Below are 19821 nucleotides of genomic sequence, written 5' to 3'. Positions count from 1 at the left end.
AATTTTGTTGAAGGAAAATTCTGAGAGTGCCTTGGACTGCAAGAAGATCAAACCAGTCCATACTCCAGGAAATAAAGCCAGACTGCTCACTTGGGGGAATTATATTAAAGGCAAAACTGAAGTACTTTGGCCACATAATGAGAAGACAGGATACCCTGGAGAAGATGCTGATGCTAGGGAAAGTGGAAGGCAAAAGGAAGAGGGGCCAACCAAGGCCAAGATGGATGGATGATATTCTGGAGGTGACGGACTCGACCTTGGGGGAGCTGGGGGTGGCGACGGCCGACAGAAAGCTCTGGCGTGGGCTGGTCCATGAAGTCACGAAGAGTCAGAAGCAACTGAGCAAATAAACAACATTGGGAGAATTTACCATTTATTCCTACTCTCTGCTTTCTGTTCTGTAACCAGTTACTGATGCAGAAGAGGACCTCTCCTCTTATTCCAAAAGGCTTTTGACAGAGTCCCTCACCAAAGACTCATGAGCAAACTCAGCAAGGAGTCTTTGGTGAGGGATTTTGTCAAAAGCCTTTTGGAAGCCGAGGTAAACAATGTTTACCAGACCACCAACCAGTATGATATCCAGAACATCCAGGGAGCTCCTGCTTCAAGCAGTTAGCCTCAAAGATGTTTGGAAAATGGCTGGAGCCTTGTTGTATAGACTTCCAATTGTGGAAAACGTTTTTTGATCCTGAGATTCTTAAAAGGAGTAAAAAAGAAATAAACCAGCAATGGATTTTTCAGAGACACTTTGTGCAGTGACAATTAACTTTTAAAAAAATCCTTACAATGTTTCAAACTGACAGATTATTGTAATGGTGCCTTAGGCCAGGGGCAGGCGACACGGCCCCTTGGGCTCCAGGGTGCCTCTGGGCACCTTTCTGGGGACCTGCTCAGGTGCCCTGCCCCTCCCACTTTTTATTTTTAATAGTGAAATGTGCCATTTGTCTTACTGGCAGCTGGGGGAGCTTCAGAGCAAAGCGAGGGCCTCCAGCCACTGCTGTCTTCGTTTCCCATGAATGCTTCTGGGCCACCTGTGGGGCTCAGAGACATTCTCAGGAAATGAAGGTGCCGGGCAGCTGCCAGACGATGCTGTCCCCCACGGCGTGCCCAGCCAGCAGGAAAAAGAAGGGAGACATCCATCGTGAAAGAAGAGAATATTTGAGGGCAGGACAAGTTAGCTGGTGGCAGGGTGGGGAGAAATGAATTTGCCGTCTGTGAAACAGGTTTCTGCCAGTGCTGAACAGTGTGGGTTCAAAGGAGTTGCTTAGTGTGTTGGGGCTCAGACTCTGCCTCTGCCTTGTGCTTAGTCTTTTGGGCAGTTTATTTGTCCTTGTGACTAGCCATGCCACCTATGTCAGCCATTTTGTGATAGTGCCCAGGATAGGTTCTCAAATTGCCAAATGAGGCCACAGGCCTAAACACGTTGCTTATGCCTGGCCTCAAAAGGGCTTGGGGCCAGGATATCTGAAGCAGCACCTCATCCCATATGAACCTGCCCATAATTTACAGTCCTCATCAGAGGCCCGTTATGTGTCCCTCCACCTAGAGAGGCTGGGTTGGTGGATACTTGGGTCAGGGCCTTTTCTGTGGTGGCAGCACCCTGGTGGTGCATTGCCTTCCAGAGGGAAGTGAGGGTGGCTTCCTCATTACTATGTTTTAGACAGGCAGTACAGACAGTATTGTTCCGTTGGGCTTTTAATGCTGCTTGATTTCGCTCACACTTTAATTTTTATTTTAGTTGTAGCTCTCGGGTTGGATTTTATCTATGGTTGTGTTCCTGTGCTTGTTGCATCAGGTGTGAAGTACCTCTATGGTATTTTTATTGCATATCTCCCTGGGTACCTGTTAGGTGCAGGGTCATTTGGATGCCAGCTCTCAGAGGATTCCAGGTAACTCCTTCCACTTGACATGTCAGTTTCCTAACTCTCATGATTTAAGATCTCTCTCTGTGCTTGTTTAACAGCTGCAGCTTTTGGAGATCCTCACTTTATCACTTTTGATGGCATGAATTTCACATTCAAAGGCCTCGGCGAATACACAGTGTTGGAATCCAACCTCACATCCTTGAGAGTCCAAGCGAGAACCCGCCGTGCCAACCTGCTGACGGGAGAGGAAGGTGAGGCTGGTGACACCTCCCCGCCCCGACCACAAAGCCCAACCTGCTTCACCACATTCCCTGTTTCATGCCAGCCCATGTATAGCCAGTGGAGAAGCCAAGGTGAAGAGCAGCAGACGGGGAGGTCTCCCCCTCAAAGCCCACTTTGACCAAGCAGCCCGGGGCGGCCTTAAGCAGCCACTCCCTCTGCCTCCCGGCACCTGCCTCCCCTCCCTGTAATACTGGACCTCAGGGCTGAAACCTGCCAGCAAATGACCCCTGAGACTTCTGAAAACATTTTATAGGTGGAGGCAGGGGGCCGGCCAGGCATGTACATGGTTGCAGATGCTCATTGTATCATTTTTACTTTAAAAATATTGTAACGAGAAACAATATATTATCCTTTTCTACAACAAAATGGTGCTTATTCTGAACCAAATGTGCTTAGCATCAGGGCAGGAGAAGCAAATTCCATTTTATTTCAGTAGCCATGATGGTGCAATGATTTAAGTGCGTTTAAAATGAAAAGCTGCACATGTTCAAAATGTTTTTTTCCCCCTCAGAGTTGGAATGTTGCTTATTTGCTCTATCACGTCAGGAATGTAGAAGCATTTGTAGAACATGGGGGGGCGGGGAGGAGAGAAATCTTTGTTGCATGCTTTACAGCTAAATGACTCACACGGCTATCTAAAGACCCCACCTCCCCCAGTAAGACCATTAAGTCCAGGGTCCAAAACATCGGTGGAGAGCTGAGGCCTTCCAGATGTTTTTGAACCTCTACTCCCTTTATTTATTTATTTACAATATTTATATACAGCTCCACATCAAAGATTTCGGAGCAGTGCACAACAAGATAAAATAATAAAACACCATATTAAAATAATTTAAACATTTTAAAAGAAACAGATTCTGAACTTAATAAAATCAACCCTGACTTTGGGGCATTTTAGTTGGGGCTGATGGGAGTTGGAGTCCAACAACATCGGGGGGCAGATTCCCCACCCTGGTCTAAAATGACCCAACTGCTCCACTGATACTGTTCTGCCTTACAGAGACATTTATTTTGTTTACTTTTTATCTAAACCTTATTTATAGACCACCCTTCGTCATAAAGCCTAACACCGTAGAAGAGATCCTGTAAGGATGGCTGAGAGCTCTGGGGGAGACTGTGCCGACCCTTCCCTCCCATATTTCCACCACCCCACAGACGTAGCCGCTGCAGATCCAAAGAATGGCTGCACTGGCGGGCATTTTGCAGGGGAAACCCTTCTTGATAGGAAGAGGTGTCTAGATGTATGGAGACACCCATGGCCCACAGTAGTATCAGTCTCAGACTGGGAAGGCCATCTCTCAGCGCCACCAAGGGACAAGGGTGTGGGGCGGGGCAAAGGTGGCTTAAAGATGGACTCGGGAGGGGCGGGACTTCTCTCTCCCGCCACTCGCGTTTGTGCGAGAGCTTCTGCACGTGGCCACCGCCACCGCCTCGCGCTCTGCTTCCAGATGTTCTGCCCTGGGCGCCTGGCCAGTCACTGTGGGAAGCAGGATGGTGCTTCCTTGGTCTGATCCAGGGCCTGCAGGGCTCTTAAGCTGGCACCTTTGAGTTGCTTTGTATACTCTCATCCACCCCGCCCCGGGCTTCAGGACCCCCCGGGGCCTGGGGTGACTGCTTGGTGGCGCACAGGCCTCTTGCCCTGACAGGTGGCCTGGAAAGACTTTCTGCAAATAAATAAATGCCTTGCTCAGGGGAAGCGTTTCGTCTCCAAGCCAACGTGGGGTCTGTGTTGGGACGGCACCTGCCCCAGGAGTCTCTCCCAGGCTCCTTTTGGCCAGCTTACTTGGGTCAGTTTCAGGGCTCGGCACTTGAGGATGTATCCTGATGCTGCCCCCCCCCCCCGTCCTTTGCATGAAGAAGGATCCAGCCACCAGTCCTTAAAAAAGCAGCTCTAGTAAGACTTAAAGAAGCCTCGGCTGGATCACACAAGGCGGTGGGATTAGAGGCCATTCCTAGCCCAGGTGAAAAGTGGGCAGTGGTGGCTGCATTGTGGGATCGAGGGGGCCGAGGGGCCCTGGCAGAGAGCCTAGACCAGGACCGAGGTGGAGTGTGAGGCCCTCCCCTTCCGTTGATTCTCTTGGATTTCTCAGTAGCTCTCAGTGCCTTTGGCTGTTGGATCCCTCTGGCCCATTCATGCGGGTTGGAGGAATGGGGGGCACAGTTCTGCAGGGCTTCTGCTCCAGCCTCATAGGGCTGTTCTCGAAAGTGGTGCTAGGAGACTGCTGATACACCAGCTTTGATATGCCAGCTGGGCCCCTTTTTAGAGGAAAAGGAACTGGCCACTATCTTGCATGCTCTGGTAACTTTTCAGCCTGACTCCAACTGGAGCGAATCATGGGCCATATATAACATTGTCCTTGCCCTAAATGGACAGGGGTTATTTTAGGGAATGGCTTGATCTATATGTGCGTGCCCCTCACCTCTATAAATTAAGATATTTGGGGGAAGTGTTGCTTTAGGTCCCACTACTGCCCACTCTGAGGCCATCATGTAAGAACCAAGGACGTTTCAGTGGTGACACAAGTGGAAACCCCTCCCCCCAGGTAAGATCTATCAAGCCCAGCCTGCTGGAATTTTTAGATTCTTGGTTAAAACTGATGTTTTTACCCAAGACTTCTGTGACTTCAAAGCTTGTTGATATTTAAAATTTTGAATTTGGTTTCTAGCATTCTCTTGTCTTATCACAAGCTAGAGTGCACATTTTAATATGATATAAACAAGTCACTTTCAATCCCCGGGAGCTTGGTGCACTGCACTGATTTTTTTTTTATTGTCTAGTAGGAACCAGGGCCAAGGTGACAGGCTTCTCTGCCATCGCGATGCAGGAGAATAACTCAGATGTGGTTGAGATACGCATTCCGGATCACTCTGACACACTGGAGGTCCTGTTGAATCACAAAGCTCTCAACTTCTCTGAACAAGCCTGGATGGACTTGAAAGGTGACACAGAAAGGGCAGAATTGGGAACATCGGAAGCTGCTTTATACCGAGTTGGAGCCCCTGCCCCTTGGTCCATCCAGCTCACTACACTGTCGACACTGACCGGCAGCAGCGGCTCTCCCTCCAGAGTTTCAGGCAGGGTCCTTCCCAGCCCTGCCTGGAAATGCTAGGGAAGTGCAGAAAAGGGCCACTAAAATTACCAAGGGGCTGGAGCATCTCCCCTATAAGAGAAGGTTACAGCAGCTGGGATTGTTTAGCTTGGTAAAAAGGAGGCTAAAGGGAGACATGATAGAGGGGTACAAAACTATGCATGGGGTGGAGAATGTGGAGCGGGAGTAATTTTTCTCCCTTTCTCATAATGCTAGAACCCAACGGGGTCATCCCATGAACCTGATTGGTGGGAGATTCAGAACAGATAAAAGGAAATCCTTCACGCAGTGCAGAGTTGAACTGTGGAATTCCACAAGACGTAGTGATGGGCACCCATTTGGATGGCTTTAAAAGGGGCTTGGACAAATTCCTGGAGGAGAAGGCTGTCTGTGGCTACTGGTCCTGATGGCTCTGTGCTCCCTCCAGTACCAGAGACATTATGCCTATGTGCACCAGTTGCTGGGGAACATGGGTGAGCGGATGCTGTTGCTTATCCTGCTTGTGGGTTTCCCGCAGGTGGCTGGTTGGCCACTGTGTGAACAGAGTGCTGGATGGGATGGACCCTGGGTCTGACCCAGCAGGGCTCTATGTTTTTATGCTGCCAGGAATCAAACCGGGGACCTTCGGCATGCAAAGCAGGGGCTCCACCACTGAGCTGGGCCCGCTTCCCAGGGCTGATGAGGGACGCCGTCAGAAATGCTGCAGTGCATTCCTCTGTGTTTAAACACAAGGACGAGACTGAAATAATCAACAAGGAAAGTGACCACCAGTGGTGGAAAGCAGCAACAGATATAGAAGTGAAAAAAGAAAGAACACAAACCTGGTCAAGAACTTAAGTCCAGGAGAACCAACCAGTGTGGCTCAGAGCCTAGTTGAATTCCTTAGTTCACCGCAAACCCCACTGGATGGGGGCCTGAATTCATGAGAGGAACCACGGTGCCTCAGTGGCAGAGCATATGCCGAAGGCCCCAGGTCCAAGCCCAGAAGTATCTTAGCAAAGAGGACCTCACCTAGCCACGGGTGACGGGCCTCTTTCTGCCAGGAATCCTTGAGAGCGGCTGTTGCCAATCAGAGAGGAGAACCCAGGGCTAGATGGTCTGAGAGGCGACTTCTTATGTCCCCCCAGGAACTGTCACCCCCCCTGGCTGAAAAGAAACAAGACCCCTGAACTAAGCTGTATGGTGGAAGTGGCCGATGATAAGCCAGCCTCAAAACTGGGCAGATGGGAGGCAGGAGGGCCAGTGGAAGAAAGGCAGTGAAATCTGTATGAAGACCCTGGTGGGGGCAGGATTCTAAGCCAAGGAACCACCAAGAGAGGAAGGCAGTGGCCACAGGTTTGGTTGTGGGAAACGGCAAACCCCAGAGAAGCCAATGAAGTCAAGGCAGGAAAAGGCACAAAGGCGGCAGCTCCTCTGCTCGGGCACTCCGTGCTCCTCCTCTGTGTGCCCTGTTCTCTTTTTTAAGCGATCCTCACACAGCCCATCTGCCCCTGGTGACAGATGGGAAAGCAGGTGAGCAAGCAGGGCTCTGGCCCGATGTCTCAGCCAGAGACGTCAGCTGCTCCGCCCACCTGCCTGTGCTCTGGCCAGGGAGCGCCAGCCGGGGCAGTGATCGACAAGCACCTGGCACTCCTGTTTACATTTTTGATTGCTTTGGGGCGGGGGGTGGGGCGGGGGTAAAATTTAATGCAATTAAATAGCTTTCCACACGTTATGCAAAGTGTTTTTATGTTCTCGCTGTTCTGCGAGGATTCCCCATCCCCTCGGGTCCCCTCCCCACAACATTTCTGGCTACAGGCCTGAGAAGGAGGCTCACTGCTGAGTACCACAGAAGCTTGAGTGTTTTGCATGGGGCTCCCCAGGGTGATGAATAGCGAGGGTCTGGATGGGTGTCCATATAAGGAAAAAGAGGCGACTCTTCTCGCCTGAGCACCGTTCTCACCGTTTCCCCATGACATTTTACTTTCTTCTGAAATAAAGGAAACAACAACAAGAAACATAATAGAACTAGATGACAAAAGAAACAAAGGAAGTAACTAATTATAATCCTTAATCTATCACCGATGTGCTTGTGGAACAGCTACAGTAAAATAGCCTAAGTAGGAGCTCATGACAAAAGAAAAAAAAATACAAGTTATACAGCATATAAACAGAGTGTGTTCAAGTGTGTGTGTGTGTGTGTGTGTTAGTCACTTGAACTTCTGTATCTTGGATTCCAGCCTAGAGCTGTGATTTGGCTGCCAGGCAACCTACAGAACTGAAAGCCACAAAGCTTCCAACTGGAGAGGCCTGCTGGTATTATGTAAAGCCAAGAATTGGGTGTGCCTCAGCTTTCCAAGATTGTTCCAAAACAAATAAACAGCAAGAGAGGCAGTCCAACCTCCAATGTCCCTTATTGATGGGGTTAACTTGCCGAGTAGCTAAGAGCAAATCTATGAGTCCTGGAGGAGGAAACTAAAATTCTGCTGAGCCATCTCCCAGCAAACCCTCCCTGGGAGGCGGGGGAGTGAGCAGGATGAAAACAGGGATAAGATTCTCAAGGATTTGCCCTGAATTATTTCCAGCCACTCCTGTTTAGTGTGGCTACCTGAAACTTTGCTGCTCCCCACAGGGAAGTTCACCTGGTTTTCCTCTCTGTTGCAGGCCTCTTTCTCTCTACCTCCCCTGGACGGAATGTCACCGTCATGTTCTCCTCTGGAGTTGGCATAGAAGTGAGTGGGAGGGCAGGGAGTGTGCTGAGCCTGACCGTTTTGCTGCCAGAGAAATTCCAGAATCGCACGCAGGGGCTCTTTGGGGTGATGAACGGCAACCCCCAGGACGACTTGACCTTCCGCAACGGAACAACTCTTGAGGCTGGCGGCGGCAGCAGCCCCGAAGAGCTCTTTGCATTTGGCGCAGACTGTGAGTCACCAGGGAAGCAGCTTCATGGGTTCAAAACAGTTGTAGCCCAGCTCCCCATTTCTTCTCCAAAGTGACTTCCTTGGAGACAGCTTCAAGCAGGATGAAGAGAACAATCCCCAGACCAGGCATGGACTGCCTTGATGGAAAGTCTTGCAGCTTGAAACCACAGAACAACTCATGCTGATCAGCCAACCCCTCCCTGCTTTGTTTGCGAGGCTTGTTCTCACAAAAAGCAGAGGATCCCTAAGCATGATGATGGGAATTGTAGTCCAACACCCCTGCAAGGCACCAGGTTGGGGAAGGCTGGGCTAGGTAGAACAAAGAAGTGACCGCATCTCTTTTCCTCCTTTTAGGGGCCATCATAAATGAAACGTCCCTTTTCACTTACGACACACAGTACTTGTTGCATCACTTCTTCTGTGGACCAAAGCACGACCCCTCTTTTGTGCCCGTGTTTTCTCCCCCTGAGGACCCAACTGACCCACTTGTTCACCAGATGGCCGTGCTTTGCCAGTCGGACCCTTTCTGCAGGTTTGATGTCCTGACAACCAGAGACCTAGCTGTTGGAAACAGCACTAAGTCGTCCCAGCAGAGCTTCAGGCACCTGAAAGAGAGCCTGCAGCCAGGTGAGCAGACCCTGAAGACCAACGGGGCCCTTCGGCACCTGTAAGGGACATGCAAAGAGGGGGGTTCTCAGCACAGATGCCTCCACTGCTGTATGAACCATTCCGTGCCTCACCTCCGGCACTGGTGATCAGTGGAATCTAGCAAAGCAACATAGTCCCAAGAAAAGACACACACACACCCCGCCACAAAAGACCTAGACAGAATAGTCCCCCAGCTCAATATGAGCTCACAGAGCACATTCGGAGTCTGTTGTCTGCTTGGGGCTGCCCTTGCACAGCAGCCTTATTCTGGCCCAGAATAAGCTTCTCAACCCTTGCGAAATCCAGTCCCTTTCTGGAGGCTTAATTTCAAGAAGGTGGCAGCAGGGCAATTATTGGTAGCCATGTGACAGATGTGTCTGCTGTAATCGGAGCTCTTCTGCTAGCACTGTCAAATTCTCATCTGTATCCCCAGCCCTGGGCACATCAGTGACCCAGTACATTACACTGTAGTGCTCAGCGTGTGCAGTGGACTCTGCAGAGTGGAAGATGGCCATGCCTGCCCCGCCTCTAGAGCCGAGAAACAGATTTTTGAGGCTTTCTCCCTGTAGAGCGGAGGTGGGCAACTTGTGGCCCTCTGGGTGTTTTGGCCTACAACTCCAATCATCCCTAACCAGCATAGCCAATGGTGAGGGATGGTGGGAGGTGTAGGCCAAAACACCTGGAAAGCTGCACCTTTCCTGCCCTTCACACTGCTGCAAATGCTATTCCTTCATCAACAGCATGCATTCCCCCCAACCCCCCCAGGTTTGGCCCTAAAGGTGGCTTCTGCGTCTCTGTTGTGTAGCATTAGAAAGGTGGTCCAGCTAGCCCAGTCATGTCCACCCTGGTGGGTAGCGGCTTCCCCGGTGGTCTCAAAATGCCACTGTCTCCCACGGTCTGGCCATTGAGATCCCCTTGAGCTGGGATGGCTGAGGCTGGCCCTGGAAGCGACTCTCCCCACTTGCCGCTGCACGCCAGGCTCTCCCTCGGTGTGGACCCTGCCGTTTCAGCGTGGAGCTGCATGACTAAGAACACTCTTACATTTCTCCATTAGTGATTTCTTGCGGCTGGCTGGCTCCCCCTGCAAATGGCAGGAAAGAAGGAACCAACTATTTAGCCGGGTCCATCGTCCGCTTCCACTGCAGTCCTGGATACACCCTTACAGGGCCTGCAACACGAGTCTGCCAGGACAGCGGTGCCTGGTCAGGAGGCCCCACCAGCTGCTTGCCAAATGCAGGTAGGTGGCACTTCGGCTCCGCCCCCCTTCCCAGGAGACACATGGTCACAGCAGCCACCATTCCAGCCCTCTCAACCTCGCTGAACCCCAACTGGTCTTTGCGTTCCGGGTGCAAAGGACGTTGGTCTGAAGACCAGTCAACAATTATCCTTCTGATGCATTGCACAGGTGGGGGAGGGGAGCAGAGTCCAAGGGCTTTGAATTGGGCAACTTGATGAATGGCAGAGAACTGAGCAGTGCAGCCAGTAGCAAGGAGCAGAGGACCCCCAGCCTGCTCTGCTCAGCTCTGGCTCCCTCCTCTTCTTCTCTGGTCAGCCAGTGTGAGCACATGAGGGTGGATGTGTGTGTGTGTGTGTGTGTGTGTGTGTGTGAGAGAGAGAGAGAGAGAGAGAGAGAGAGAGAGATGATAAGGTCCCATGGCAAGCGATGCTAACGAGAAAAGGAGTCCAAGATAGGTGGGAGCTTTTTAAAAAGGAAATTCTCAAGGCACAATTACAAACAATTCCAACAAGAAGAAAAAGGCAGAAGACAACATAAGAAGCCAATGTGGCTTCACAAAAAGCTTAGAGATGACCGGAAAACAAAAAAGGACACATATAGGAAGTGGAAAGAAGGCCAAGCAACAACGGAAGAGTACAGGCAGGTAGCACAGAATTGCAGGGATGGCGTCAGAAAGGCTAAAGCTGAGAACGAGCTGAGGTTAGCAAGGGATGCTAAAAACAATAAAAAGGCTTTCTTCAGCTACGTGCATAGTAAAAGGCAGAGGAAAGAAATGGTTGTTCAGCTATTAAATAAGGATGGCAAAACGATAACAGATGACAAAGAAAAGGCAGAGGTGCTCAATTCCTACTTTGGCTCAGTCTGCTCCTGAAAGAGGGTCTATGATCCCCCTGGCAAAGGCAAAGTACAGGCTGAAGGGGCAGGATTGCAGCTTGAGATCGATAGGCATACGGTCAAGGAACACCAAATTCCTTTGAATAAGTTCAAATCTGTAGGGCCAGATGAACTGCATCCTGGAGTAATAAAGGAACTGGCAGAAGAACTCTCAGAACCACTGTCTATTCTCTTTGAGAAATCATGGAGGACGGGAGAAGTGCCAGATGACTGGAGGTGGGCTAATGTGGTCCCTATCTGCAAAAAGGGTAAAAAGGAGGAACCTGGGAACTACAGACCAGTCAGTCTGACATCAATCCCTAGGAAAACTCTGGAGCAGATGATAAAGCAATCCATCTGTAAGCACCTTGAAAACAATGCAGAGATTACTCGAACTCAAACTACTTGGACTCCTTTCCTCATTAGAGTCGCTTGCCATGGGACCGTACTTATCATAGTTCTATTAAAACTGGCTTTCCTAAAATCCAGTGTACGCGTTTGGCTACACTCGGCTTTTGCTTCCTTTAGAACCAAGAACTAAAGTATCACATGGTCACTTTCCCCCAGAGTTCCTGTAACTGCTACTTTATCCACTAAGTCATCTCTGTTGGTTAGGATCAAGTCAAGGATAGCCGATCCTCTAGTTCCTTCCTCTGTTTTCTGTAGGAGGAAGTTATCCGCCACACAAGTCAGGAATTTCCTGGAGGGGCCATATTTTGCAGAATTTGTCTCCCAACAAATATCGGGGAAATTGAAGTCTCCCATTATTACTACATCATTCTTCCTTGAAACATTGGCAATTTGCTTTTCAGAAGTTTCATCCTCATCTTCTCCTTGATTGGGTGGCCAGTAGTAGACTCAGGCCGCCATGTTCCTTTTATTCTGTGCTCCATTTATTTTAACCCAGATGCTGTCGATTGGGCCACCAAGCTCCACCTCCTGTATTTCTATGCAGAGATATGTATTTTTAACATATCGTGTAACTCCACCTCGCTTTCTGTTCCTCCTGTTCTTTTGAACAAGTTATATCCTTCAGTTGCTGTATTCCAGTCATGGGAGTCATCCCACCAAGTTTCAGTTACACTTGTCAAGTCATAATTTCCCTCCTGTGTTAAGAGTTCAAGTTCTGTTTGTTTCCCATACTCTGGGCATTAGTATATAGACATTAGCACATGGTCTTCGATGTCTATATACTAATGCCCAGAGTATGGGAAACAAAGTCTGGCTTTCTTCCTACATGTGTCAGAAGACTATTATTGGGCACTATTAGAGCTGTTCTCTCCGTTGTGGTGCATGAGCCTTCATCCATTGTTACCCCCAAATTTACATCTCCCTCCCCCGTAGGATTCAGTTTAAAGCCCTCCTGATGAAGTTCTTCATGCTGTGGCCAAACACATTCTTCCCATCCTTTGTGAGGTGCAACCCGTCCCTTGCCAACAGTCCATCCTCCAGGAAGTATCGCCCGTGGTCCCAGAATCCAAATCTCTCGTGCCTGCACCACCTTCATAGCCAGTCATTCACCTGGAGTATTTTTCTTTCCCTTTCTATTCCTCTTCTAACTACTGGAAGGATGGATGAGAAAACTATCTGGGCCCCAAAGTTCTCGAGTTTCCTTCCCAAAGCTTCAAAGTCTGACGTGATCTCTTCGTAGCTGCGCTTGGTAGTATCATTTGTTCCCACATGGATGAGAAGAAAGGGATACCTGTCAGTGGGCCTAATGAATGCAGGCAACCTTCAGTCACATCTCTAATCTGTCCTCCCAGGAGACAACATACCTGGCGAGTCCACAGGTCTTCGCGACATACTTGGGTTTAGATCCCACGCAGCAAGGAGTCTCCCACTACTACTATTCTCGTTGTTGTAGGCCTTGTTGTTGCAGCCAAGCCTCTGCTTGGCTGACCTTCAGCTTCTTGCTCACTCTCATGCAGGTTCCCCTGTAGTTCTTTCTCTGCAGGCTGTCCTCCAGTCTCATCGTCAAGTACCTAAAAACAGTTCCATAGTTCCATAGTTCCATTTCTGCCACTGGTGTAGAGTGGGTTCTAGTTCTTCTGCTCCTGTCACTCTTTTCCAAGGAGTATCCTCTATTTCATTTTCCTCACCTCAGCATTTTCCTTTTCTGCCTCAGCTTGCTGTTGCTCTTCTAGCTTCTGTACTTTGCTTTGCTGCTGCAGTTCCACCGTTCTGTCCAAGAACTCTTTGTGTTCTCTTATTCCCTGGAGGGTCAACACTTGCCACTCCAGTCCTCTTACTTTTTCTTCGAGCAGCGTGATCAACTTGCACTTGTTGCACATGTAGGCCATGTTGATCTCAGGCAAGAAAACAAACGTTGCACAGACCTTGCAGATTACCACTACTGGAGAGTCTTTTCCTTCCATAGTCTGTATTCCTTTTATGTTTCTAGCTTTCTGACTGTACTGGGATAGCATTAGCTGCCATCACCCATGAGGATTAAGTCTAAGCCTGAACTCGTAGGAGGTTCAGGCCTCTGCGCTTGGGGAGAAGGATAGGGCCCCTTTTCCAGAGTTTCCTTTGATTTTTGTGAAAACCAGGTAAGTTTGTATGGCAAGCTGTCCAGGATGTGGGTGAGACCAACCCCAGGCTCAGCAAAAGGACTAAATCAACTCCAGTTTCCACTTGAGCATATCTATTCGCCAAGCAGAGAGAGAGGACTAGACATGGTCAGTTGGTTTTAAAATGAAACAGAACTAGCTAACTAAGGTGGGAGGCTGGCTTTGTCATGGGGTGGGGGACAGCCAGCCAAAGACAGGGGAGCCGAAAGGCCCCCGCCCCGCCCTGCCCTTCTCCTGTGGAAGAGCACCCTTGCTATGCAGCACTGGCCACAGCTGCCTGGCCAGAAGGCAGAGGCCCTCCTACTGAGCAGCTCCCTTGGGTGGAGAGCACCTTTCCTCCTCCTCGATGGCGGAAGGCTGATCAAGGGCTCCTCCACGCAGAGAGCTGCTGCCCTCTGGAGGCCACTGGAGCATGTGCATACACTGGCCTGTGGGCGCCCGAGAAGCATGACGTGCGGGAGGGATCATATCCCCAGTTGGCAGATACTCGCACAGGAGGGAGGTCAGCAGTGGGGCCAAAGGCCATTGTGAAACGCAAGTGGAAGGGTCTGTGACAGTTCTGTGCCAGGCCTGGCTGAAGCAGGTCGCCCTTTAGAGGTTCATTCTGCAAGTCCTCCAGCCCCCACTTCCTCTCCATGCATAAAAGTGGATTTAGTTCATTCTGAACTGCAGATTCATCCCTATCTTAGACATGGCCGCTGTGGAATCAGATTCTACAGGTTATTACCAAGTCACCGGTGTGCCAGGCTTCTTGGGCTGGGGAACGTCAGCGTCCATGCTGAGGTCGCTCAGTCGGGAGTGGCGCGGGATTCATGTCCACCGTGGCAGCCGTGGGCGGGCCAGCGAGCACCTGGCCCCGCATGCGCAGCAGGGCCCGCGCGTGCTTTGGCGTTCAGCTCAGGTGGCGTTGGTGCTCCAGAGGCGGAGACGCGACACGTGACTCCGTTGTCATGGTCAGATCACTTTCCGGCTAGTTTTAGACTGGCTGATGGCTCAACCCTCTGCAGGGGTGGTGGGCCAGTCGAAATGGCCTGCCCTGGGCGCCCGCTGGATCCGAGTGGTTTCCTGAAGCCCTTGGGGAGCTTCCTGCCTTGTCTGCCTGTGACACTGCCAAAGCCCTGGCTGGCCGGTGGGATGTGGAAGTGGCCTGGCAGGTGGCACAATTGCTCCTCAGCTCCCTCTGCCCATTGGTAGGAGCAGGCCAGCTCCCTGGCTTGGCAGGCAGCTGAGGGTGATAAAGCAGGAGGGGCGAAGGCTAGAGTGCTGCTGGAGGAAAACCTGGGATGAGTCTGATCGAACACAGACTAGGATCCAACCAGAGAACTACTCTATGATGGTGAAGGCTGCGAGAAAGCCTCCATCTCGACCACTGTTGCATCCACACCGAATTGACCAGCAATGCTTGTCTGCATCTGCTAAAACATTTGGAGGGCCACAGGCTTCCCGCTCCTGCTCTAGGGCATCAGCACATTTTCTGGTACAAACTGAAATGTTTTTCCCTATGCATGTTAATTTGCATTGGAAAATTTTCCAGTTAAAAATTTTCTAAAAACCCACATCACTGGTTACCATAAAATATCCATTAAGGAGGAAAAGATGGAACAGCTGCCCAATGCCTTTGGATTGGTAGCTCTGAGTCCCCCGTCTGGAACCGCTCCAGGTCACCTTTCTGTCAGAACATGGCATTCACAGTGTCTTATTATAAGTCTATAAATGCATTACAAAACCAGGAAGTCTCACCTGTAGAATCCCGTCCTTTCCTGATGCAACGTGGCACTGTAGGCACAGCCACAGCTAGATGGAAACCAGCCGCTACATGCGCGCCCTCGGCGTCTGCTGCACGTGCACGCCCTGAAGCAGTCCCCAGGGAGGCGCTCTTCTGCCTACGGCAACACCAGTCTTTGTCCTTCCCGTCCGTAGGTACGAGGCAGCGGGCACTCCCCTTTGGGTCTGCGCTTGGGATCCTGGGCTTTGTGAGCCTGGCAGTGGTCTGCTGGATGGTCTAACCTGGTCAGATGGACAATTCCCCATTTAGCCAATCAGGGCGGAATCTACCACGAGAGGAAGAGGATTTTCTACCACCTGAAGAGGGACTTTCCGTTCTGAGGTTTCCATGCCCCCCGACCACTAGGTAATACCACACACTTTGGCTTCAATTGACTTTTTTACCAAGTGCACCACCCAAAATTAATCTCTGGCTTTGCTAATATAGGCAAATACATCAAACACTATCGTGTTGCTCTCTATGTCCTCTCTTTGCTTGCTCAGGAACCTCCAACTTTTGGCCAGGGCAAGAGATGGACCTGAGTTACTTTGTTTTCAGAAATGAGGGTCAACCATTCCTTCTTTGTCCCAGAATGTGAGGTGTGATCTAATACCTGCAACACCTATCAGCGACTCATTCATTCAGTCTGCAGTCTCCTTTTTTGAGAGAGGGCCTAAACGGCAGGCCTCATGGCCACAACATAATGTGTTGACTGGAAGCCACATCAAAGGAGCCATTCCCATTCCCTGTCCCCCAATACAAAGGTAAGCCGTGGCTGCACTAACGGGCACAGCCACATGCCTGCGCCCACTGGCTAGAGCCCCCACTACCGCCACCACACTTATTTGCAACAGGATGGTTCGTGGTTTGCAGGCCTTGTCTTGGAAGAGGGGGAGGCCTTCCCCATCCGACCCCGAATATGCAAGACTTTGCTTTACTTGAAAGTGTATAACGACGAGAGGCTCTGAACACCTGAGACTAAGAGGGATTCTAAAAACTCTTGTACAAATAAAAGCCTCTAGCAGCAGATGCTGCATTGCGACTGAGCAAGGTGAATCACACTTGTATATAGTGGGGGAAGTGACAGTGCCTCCTGTTACAAAAGTCTCGTGCGGCAGTATTGACCACAGTGCCTGGATGGATAGAATGGTCAGGAAATCTATAGTATAAAAGAGGATGTGTATCTTGTCTGCCTGCCTGCCCGTGCCGTAGTGCCAAGGCTGTGGAAGCCAAACTCCTGAAACGTGGCCTGTCTCCGGAGGGAGCCCTAGGGGCATGCGCCTTGGGGTGGTTTTGTTGTAAAACACATCAGTTTTGCTCTGTCTGTGAGGCTGAGGCCTGCAGTACCATTTCCAGCCAGTAGGTGCCAGGCTTCCCTGGCCAACGCAGAGCCTTGCTGGCCGCAGGCAGCCCATGCAGCCGAGAGGCCAAGGGACAGACGATGCGCCTGCCTCCTCCGCCCTGCTGCGGGGCAGCCCCCTGGGGGCTACTGGGGGTGTGCCCCCAGCAGGGGCCGTGCATAGAGGCACCGGTGGGCACGGCCTCGCTCGGGCTGCGTGGGCGCAATGTGTCTGACACTGACAGCTGTGTAGATTTGCTCACAGCCTCCATGCCATTAACAGCTGCTCCCAACCATGCAAAGCTGGGCCCATTTGCTGGTATTTCGTCATGAAGCCTGGAACAAGAGGGAGGAGGCCGACGGCGAGCAGCTGGGGCCATACTGGATAGCAGTGAAATTTGGAGTACGGAGTACATATAGGACAGCTGGCACCCACCATGTCTCCCCTCGCTCGCACAAGAACTGCAAGAAACCAGGGGCATATCACTTGCTCAAAGAAATATTGTATGTCAAGATTTATTCATTTTATTGAAGATGGCAAGCTTGTTCCATTCAGTGATATAATGCAAAAGACGTCAGTGAAGTACCTGATTTCTTCCAGTACTAGCAAACTAGAAATTATATACAAGCAAAGGGGTACAAAGACATTTTGACATACTTAGCATGTTGACCAAATTAGTATTGTTAGTTAACTGCATAAGAAGGCCTCCTTTCACATTAGCATGGGGAGTTGGCCATCCTGATCATGGCAAATAAGTATTTGGGCCTCTGAGACAAGGAGGTTACTGTTGCCTTAACGGCTAGTGATGGGCCCTGAGGGGCCATTTGCCTGCAGGAATGTGGCTTGAGACAAAGGCGAGAGCGAGAGGGCTGGTTCGCACAACACAACAGCCCATCATGGTTTAATTCACCCACGAGGGCGGCCATGTTGTGTCAGGCACCCATTTTTGCATGGTGCCTGTGGTCACGTGGCTTGCTGTGGCTCGTCATGCCATGTGAACCCAGACAGCAGGGGCTGCTTGAGGGTTACACAACCCCCAAATAACCCTAAAACAAGCCATGGATTATTTGAGGATTGTCTAACCCTCAAGCAGCCCCTGCCGCCTGGTTTCACACGACACGACAAGCTGAGGGGCTGCCGTGAAGCAACAGGCCCTGTGGGTAAGTTAAGCAACAGTGGGCTGTCATGTCGTGTGAACCAGGTCACAGAGGGAGGGGGAGAAAACACTCTGAATATGCCGAAGGTGACACTCTGGGGTGCAAGGTGAGTCTCTCTCAGCCTCTACTGTCTGCTTGTAGGACAATCCTCCGCAAGATAGCATAGAAGTGCCTCTGACCCACACTTTGTTTGGATGCAGGACACGGTCAAGCCTGGCACCTCCCTGCCAATGATAGCCAGCCTATGAAGAAGGTGCCTGGTCACCTGGTTCCAGCACATCATAGACAGAACCCTTAGGGAAGGTCCCCTGAACAAAGAAACAGCAGAGAGTCAGCCAGCTCAAGCCATGCATGCCACCTTAAAGTGTGATGCAGCCTAAAATCACGTTAGCCTTCTTTGCAGCTTCATCACACAGCTGACTCATGCTCATCTTGTGATCAATTGCAATCCTGAGACCCTTTTCACATCTATTACTGCCAAGCTGGGTATCCCCCACCCTATTCCTGTGTATTTGTTTTGCTTCTTTCTTACCTAAATACGGGACGTTGCATTTCTCTGTTGAAATTCATCTCAGGTTTCAGCTGAATTTCTGAGGAAACCAAAATGATTTGTAGTTGCGATCTGTATCTCTCTGTGTGACTAGCAAATTGCTAAATGAAGTACTCAGATTATGCACAATGGATACAAATAAAGTATTTATTTAAAAGCTTTTCTAGGAATCACGCTGCACCATACAACAAAGACATTGCAGCCACCAAAGGGAGAAGATGGGGTCTGCACCTTCCTCTCAACCCCCCCCCCCGCCCCACCTCACCACCCCAGAGGCCCAAGTGGGTGCTGGCCTTAGAGAGGGTTTCTGGCCAACACTGCTGTGAACAAAACATGTTAAAACAAACACTGAAACTGGAAAATGACGCAGCAATTATGAAAATGACTTTCCCCTGGTAACAGAATCTGCTGGTCCGCCCCCCTCCCCCCAGCTTGATGGGGGCTTCTGCCTGAGATACTGGGCTTCAGCCCCCCACGCACAGCCAGGGGCTATTCTAGCAGGGCTGGGCAAAGGAAGAGCAGCCCATGGCCGCTCCGCTTTTGCCCCCTCTAGGCCCCTCTGCAAGCAGCCGCCAGGGGTTCAGGCAGCGCTCCTGCCGTCCGCCGTTCATCCGGACACTGGTGCACACCGCGCCTTCCGGCTGGCGGGCCCAGGGGCTGGCTGGGGCAGATGCGCTTGGGCGGGGGCAGCACCTGCTGGCTGGCACCCTTCTGCCCAGCACAGGCTCGCTCGTCCTGGCTGCAGCGCGCCTGGGGCAGAGGCACAGGCACCTCTGGCGCCTGCTGCCCTGCGTGTGCTTGCCTCAGCCCGGCCAGCGGCTGTGCCAAGCCAGGGTCTGTGGCCCCGGTGGGCCATTCTGCCCGGCCTGGCCTGCCCGCTGGCCCAGAGAGGCTGTCGCGGCCTGCCCACCCCCTAGCCAGGGCCAGGCGCAAGCTGAGTGGCATGCCTGGCGCCATCGGCCGCGCAGCCTCTCCTGCTTCGGAGCGCAGCTCTTGGAGCGGCGGGTCCCTGCAGCGCTCCAAGGGGGCGGGGGCTGGGAACGAGAGGCGGCAGACCGCTCTCACGCAGGGCCACGGGGGGCCTTTGGGCTGGCTCCCAGGGGCCGCCCTCGACAACGGGCTGGACGTCGCGTCGCCCCCTGCCCGACAGACACACACTCGCTCTCACGGGGGAGGGCCGGCCTCCAGCCTGTGGCCTTGCTGCAGGGGCGCTGCCTGTGGCCCTTGTCCACCGGGGGCTCCTTGGCTAGGCCCCTTACCGTTGCCTCGCCTCGCACACCAGCCCCTCGGGGACCCACAGAGCTGCTCTCATGCGCCTTTCCCACGCCGCTCAAGAGACAGAGTCGCCCAGGGAAAGGAGGGCACGTTTCCCAGTGGCTGACAGCTCCAGCCCACAGCGCCCTGGGGGGGGGGGCTTCTCTCGGCCTCTATTCCAAGGCCACCCCACACCCAGGCCCTTGCAAGCTGTGGGGCAGCCTTCCCTGACCTGGTGCCCTGCAGATGCTTTGGACTCCAACTCCCATCATCCCCAGCCAGCATGGCCAA

The 19821-nt window shown here is 51.6% G+C and overlaps 1 protein-coding gene across 3 annotated transcripts in view; it reads left to right on the top strand.

The window, feature by feature from the left end:
* SUSD2 (sushi domain containing 2) overlaps positions 1 to 18443 on the top strand; it is a 38815-nt gene extending 20372 nt beyond the window's left edge. For 2 of the 3 annotated variants that reach the window (XM_084859736.1, XM_084859737.1), the window contains exons 10-15: positions 1964 to 2116; positions 4926 to 5087; positions 7880 to 8137; positions 8491 to 8763; positions 9839 to 10021; positions 15385 to 18443. In XM_084859736.1, the coding sequence (XP_084715862.1) occupies positions 1964 to 2116; positions 4926 to 5087; positions 7880 to 8137; positions 8491 to 8763; positions 9839 to 10021; positions 15385 to 15470 (1115 nt within the window). In that variant the 3' untranslated portion in view covers positions 15471 to 18443. The remainder of the gene's footprint in view (positions 1 to 1963; positions 2117 to 4925; positions 5088 to 7879; positions 8138 to 8490; positions 8764 to 9838; positions 10022 to 15384) is intronic. The other variant, XM_084859738.1, reaches the window with a different exon arrangement.
* Positions 18444 to 19821: the final 1378 nt, after the last annotated feature.

The sequence above is a fragment of the Heloderma suspectum genome, chromosome 5 (genome assembly GCF_057233095.1).
Source record: "Heloderma suspectum isolate Gila_16-S chromosome 5, 16-S_ref, whole genome shotgun sequence".
Taxonomy (NCBI): domain Eukaryota; kingdom Metazoa; phylum Chordata; class Lepidosauria; order Squamata; family Helodermatidae; genus Heloderma; species Heloderma suspectum.
This window is presented reverse-complemented; position numbering and strand designations above follow the sequence as displayed.